This window comes from Xiphophorus couchianus, chromosome 21 (genome assembly GCF_001444195.1).
Source record: "Xiphophorus couchianus chromosome 21, X_couchianus-1.0, whole genome shotgun sequence".
In the NCBI taxonomy this organism is placed as follows: Eukaryota; Metazoa; Chordata; class Actinopteri; order Cyprinodontiformes; family Poeciliidae; genus Xiphophorus; species Xiphophorus couchianus.
In genome coordinates, this window is record NC_040248.1 from 5529783 (window position 1) to 5535782 (window position 6000).

General features: G+C 41.5%; 1 protein-coding gene across 2 annotated transcripts in view; it reads left to right on the forward strand.

Moving 5' to 3' along the window:
• The window catches only part of gpr158a (G protein-coupled receptor 158a), a 68342-nt gene extending 62776 nt beyond the window's left edge, over positions 1-5566 (forward strand). The window contains exons 9-12 of one of the 2 annotated variants that reach the window (XM_028005795.1): positions 1526-1631; positions 2699-2845; positions 2946-3029; positions 3459-5566. In XM_028005795.1, coding sequence (XP_027861596.1) covers positions 1526-1631; positions 2699-2845; positions 2946-3029; positions 3459-5303 — 2182 coding nt within the window. In that variant the 3' untranslated portion in view covers positions 5304-5566. The remainder of the gene's footprint in view (positions 1-1525; positions 1632-2698; positions 2846-2945; positions 3030-3458) is intronic. The other variant, XM_028005796.1, reaches the window with a different exon arrangement.
• Positions 5567-6000: the final 434 nt, after the last annotated feature.

Consider the following 6000-nt stretch of genomic DNA (forward strand, 5'->3'; position numbering starts at 1 on the left):
AATCGCCGTATTGACATTTAGGCCGAGGCAGCGGTCACTTATACCCAATGTTTTTGGCCAGTTTCGAGAAAAAATTGCATTAAGATTAGAAAAAGATGTAAATTTTGTGGAATTGTGAAAAACTGGACGGACTTCATGATGTAATTTGGAATCTAGAGGGCCACATAAAAAGCTACTGCGGGCCAGATTTGGCCCTCGGGCCTTGAGTTTGACACATTTGATGTATAAGTCTATCCTAACCTGTTTAAGGAAGTGTAATAGGTCACCTTTTATAAATTAGAGAGTTTCTATTCGTCTCACCAAGCAGCTGCTTGATCCCACAGCGGCCAGTAGGAGCTCAGGCTTTAGGTTTGTGTTTTCATCGGTTCTTTACGCCGGTGTAGGGAATAAACTGACGATTTGGGCAGAGGAGAGACAAAACGCCGGGGCTATTAAACCCTCGTCTGCACAGAAACTCATCACCAAACAGACTTCGAGGCTTCCGGGACATTTTGCATGCTGGACCTTTGCCTTCATCCGCGCCTTCGAGCTATTACCACAATACCTGTTCATTAATTACCCATTTCCCGACTTTAATGAGGCTGCTATATGACATTTGCTTGCATTGCGGCGCCATGCCTTCAAATCCTGATCGTTCCTCTCACCGCTGTTGTCCCAGCCTCTAATGATCTCATCCAGCGTACGGCTGTCGGATGCAAAAATAGACCGAATCTCATGTCCAGATCAAGGTCACTTCTCTTTTCTTGTTGTTGCAAATTATTCTGAAAGTTTTGGAAGAAAATATTCCAGCTGCCAAAGCGATCACCCAAATGGAACGATAAGTGAAACAGTGGAACCGACAAGACGGTTTATTCTCTTTTTACAGGCAGAAACAGGAAAATACGGAAAAAAATTTTAATTACAAAAATAAAGTTATAATATTATGATATGACCAACATAAAAAGGCAGTCACATAACCATGGTAAAATAAGGAATGTTATGAAGTTATACTATTTGTTTTTGTTTTATAAATAAAGTAAAACTTAATCTGTTAACACATCAGCATCAGATTGTATCAGCAGTAGGCTGCTGCTAGTGATAATAATCTGATGCTGATGTGTTTACTACAATTTTATTCTGGTAATATTACGACTTTATTATCATATTTAAACTTTTTCCATCTAGTAATATATAACTTAATTATCATAATATTCTGACTTTATTCTCATACGAGTTTATCCTCGTAACTGACTTTATTCTCATAATACTGTGATTCTGTTCCTATAATACTGCACCATTATTCTTGTATTATTTTGACTATCCGCATACACGTTTATTCATGTAATTTGACTTTATTCTGGTAATATTATGACTTTAGTCTCAAATTATTACAACTTTATTCTTGTAAGAGTTTTTTTTCTAAGCCTGGTCCTAATACTCTGTTGTAGAAAAGTCCCAGTCTAGTCAAAGTTTTCCTGCAGTCTCTCTCTGTGTTTGTTTTTTTGTTTTGTTTTGCTGTGTTTAAATTTTTCCGTTTGTGTCCCAGGTTCACTCTGGCTCATGAACTCCACCCAGACTGGATGCTGCTGCTGTTCTTCACCCACACCCACCTGACGGTGACGGTGACTCTGGGTCTGCTGCTCGTTCCCAAGGTGGGCAAACCTCAGTTTTCAAACGCTGTAACTGTTCATCATGACGTAAACCTCAAACCGAGATGCATTTTATTAAACTAACAGGTGCAAAATTCAGAAGAGGAAGACAAATAACAGCTGGCTTTAAAAACTGTCCTCAGTCAGATTCTCAGTTCAGTTTACTTGGACTAGGCCATTCTGATGTCATTTCTGGTTTAATCCATTCTGTTGTAGCTGCGATTTTGTATATAGTCGTTGACGTGCTTGTAGGTGAACTTAAACCCCTAATTCAAGTTGTTTTAAACAATGTTTTTAGGAATCACCTTTATTTATTTATTATATTGTTATAAATTATTAAATTGAATGAAGCCCATACAGTCATGAAATCTTTTTACCCTTTTTATTCCATTAACAAATCATTGAACAATAAAATTAGGCTTTTTAAAAAAAATATTTTTATTCAAAACTGATTTCTATAAAATAATAAAACAAAATCTCAATTTAAATTTATGATTGCATAAATATTTTCTCGCTTGCCTTTTTATGACAATTACTAGAGACACATTCACTGCACTCAGAGATCTCCATTCCATGCACCAATTGGCTGGACCTCTGTTAAATTAGGTTATTTACTGGAAAGTCTGTGAATATTTATGCAATCATTTATTTTGTGGTACATTTTATGGTTCATTATTTTGTAGAATAAATTTTTTCAATATTGCAGTTTTTTTTTTAAAGATTTTTTTTTACTAATTTTGTTGATCATGATTGATTTGTAAAAGCAATTAAAGGAGTAAAACATCCTTTTATGTTGGAGGCGAAAACTTTTTATAGACACTGTACAAAACTTAAATAAAGCAAATTTTTAAGATATTTTATGTGCAAATGAAGTAAATTAGTGATAACTGGGTATTATTCAGCCTCTAGAAGGCTGCTACGTGCTTCCAACATGATTCTTGGTTTGTGCTGAATTTGCATCAACAGGCATTAGTGGAACACAAACACCACTTTTATAGTTTACAAGTACTTAAATGTCATATTGCCAATAAAGCAACCTCTACTAATCAGTTTTAACACCTTTTCTCCAGTTTCTGTTCGCTGGAACCCACATGAGGGATGACATCGCCTCTGAGGCCTACGAGGACGAGCTTGACATGGGTCGCTCTGGGTCATACCTCAACAGCAGCATCACTTCGGCGTGGAGCGAGCACAGCCTGGACCCCGAGGACATTCGGGTACGCAGTGTTTTCATCCATCTGTTCTCCTCATTTGCATAACCTGGCGTTACGTTTGAATCCTCTACAAATACTGAGCCATGACAGTTTTTTATTGCAGACACCAGAAGAAATGGGCCATCTCAGTTCTATTAATGGCTGTGGCGCAAGGTCTTGCGACAGCCTTTGGGAAAAACGTACCAACGTGAGCAGAGATATCTGTTTGTCTGTTAGAGCTGAAGAAGTCTCTCTACCAAAAGCTTTGGGTGCCTTTGGAGTATTTTCTTGAGGAAGTGGTTTTATGATCACATCCAGGTTGCTTGAAAACACTTAATGTCTCGGATGAAGATACAGGTGGAGCCAATCAAGGACCCGAGATTAGAGGCTGTTTCAGACCTAACACTAAAACACGTTGTTTCCTTATTTGATGCTGTCCAGAACAGTCCTGTCTTTGCTTTTCTTTCAGCACGCATGTGATTTTTGAGTAGTGCGTCATTTAGCAGATGTTTGTAGCCATCTGTCATGAAGTTGCATGGTCTAAGTGGAGTAGATTGTGTGTTTTATTATCGAAATGCATCTCGTACCTCTCAACGAAGATTCACCAATTTGCTTTTCTGTTTTTATTCATTTTTAGGAGGAGCTGAAGAAGTTATACTCCCAGCTGGAGATTTACAAAAGGAAGAAGATGCTAGCGAACAACCCGCACCTGCAGAAGAAGCGGAGCTCCAAGAAAGGTCTGGGGCGCTCGCTGATGAGACGCATCACCGAGATCCCAGAGTCTGTGCATCGACAGTGCAGCCGGGAAGACAAGGAGGTGGGAGACTACGGGAGCAACCGGAACAGCATCTGCATGCTGAAGAAGAACCCGCTGGATCCCAGCCATCAGGTGAAACCAGTCAAGGAAGAGACGCTAAAGAACAAGGTTTTCTCTCTGAAGAAGTCCCACAGCAGCTACGATCATGTCCGTGACCAGAACGAAGACGCCAACAGGGCCGCCGCAGACAAGATGGAGACGGCCTCAAATGAAGGGTCGCTACTAGATGCGCTGATGGGCAAAAAGCTGGTTAAGAAGAAGTCCAGTGAGAACATCAACGCCCCCAGTGAATCTACAGAGTCTGTTCCTTTAGTCTGCAAGTCGGCGAGTGCCCACAATCTAACAGCTGACAAGAAACCAATTCACCCCAGAGCGTCCATGCTACAGAAGTCTTTGAGTGTCATCGCCAGCGCCAAGGAGAAGACTTTGGGCTTGACTGGGAAGAGCCAGAGCTCAGAGGACAGCAATAAGAAGAGTCAGCCAAAGAGCAGAGACACGAAGGCGAATGCAGAGACAGAGAATGACTGTCAGCCAAAGATGATCATCAGCCAACCGGTTGACTACAAACAAAGTGCAGCCAAGGGCAGGATCATGAAGCAGCCGGTGACCGACAGCCAGCTTCCAATCTGCTCCGATCCAGTCCGGGGAAAGGACCTTTACGATGTCTCCGAAGTGTGTCCATGGGAGTTGGAAGACCTGCCGACTCCTTCTGAGAACAAGATCCAGAAGCACGTCTCGATAGCACCGACAGAGTCGACGACGATTCATGGAGGCAGCACCAAAGGGAGTAAATCCCAGAAGCAGAAGGCCTCTGATCAGTCTCCATCGGGTGGAAGACACTCAAAGGAGAGTCAGAGGACGACTTCTGTACGAGCCGAGGTCTGTCCATGGGAAGAGGGAGGTGAGACACAAGCCAGTCTCTCAGAAGGACCAAGGCAACAAGTGCCCAGTCAGTCAAGGTCAAACAGGCCTCATTCTACATTGGAAAGCTCCAAAACAAAGCGAGCAGACATTTGTCCGTGGGACTTCGAAGAGCAGCAGAAGGTGACAGAGTTAGCCCGGTCTCCAGACACAATAAAGCAGAAAAAGAGCTCCTCTCCTGTAGACGGACGAGGTAGAAACCCCACTTCAGATGCTCCCAAAGGGGTAACATCTCTGCCCCTACCAACAACGAAAGCCGAAATCTGTCCTTGGGACTACGACAGTGCTGCGGTTTCTCCAAATACAGACAGAGCACCTAGTCCAGCACAAGCACCCAAAGCTAAAGAATCGCCCACGATAAGGAAAGGCGCCCCTTCCACCAGGACGGTTGAGAAGGAAAAGTCAAAAGACACTGAGGATGAGAAAAGTTTAACAAAGTCCTCAGATAAACGTTTGAGCCAGCAGAAATTGTCGGAGGTCTGTCCGTGGGACGTAGAGAGTCCGCAGGAGGGGCTGCAGGTAGAGAAAAGGAAAAGCGCTAATGTTGGAGCAACCAAACCAAAGCCGGCTGAAGTTTGTCCGTGGGATTTTGAGGACGTGTCGAGTAAGAAAGGCTCTGATAAAAATGCCCCAGTAGAAAAGCAGAGCAATCCAAATTCAAAAGCTGCGGCTGCTAGTTCTGCTCCAAAGGCCGAGGTTTGCCCCTGGGACTTTGACGAGAGCAAATCAAGCAAGAAGGCATGACACTCAACCTGAATGGACCTCTGAAATTATAGTTATCAATGTATAATTTTTCTTTTTTCAATTGCAAAGAGTTATATAGATATTACCTTTTACTATTTGTATGGTAACTTGGAAGCAAAGTTAACCCACAAGTTGCCTTCCTTTCTGAGGTTTTGTTCCAGCTTTACATATTTGGAATATGTACAAAACGACAAAACAAAGTCAAGAAGAGCATTCCAGATTACTACAGGAAAATTCCTGGAAATAAAATTGTAGACCAATTATGCAACCGTTACACTTTATGAGCAATGTCACACATCAGCTTTCTTCATCTCTGCAGTCTTTACTTTCTGTTTGCTGTCTGATGTTTTTTCACCCACATGTGACAACAAGGTGATATTATTATGTGTTGGTTCCAGCTCAGAGTTTTTGTCTTTGTTGTCACATAGATGAGATTTGGGTTGAAGTATAAAACAGGAAGAGTCTGCAAAGTGTGATGTGGTGTTTAACTTGTATTTAATGAGGATTTGATCCGAAAGCAGAAAGAAAGTAACTCAATAGCACCTTAGCAAACATCATAAATTCAGAACAGATTCTGTCCTTTATGTACATTTTATTCTCTTAATTTCCATATTATATCACTGGCAATCATACACACAGCATATATGTATATTTTAGATCTATTTAATTGTAGTTCTCTACAGATTAAAATGCTTCC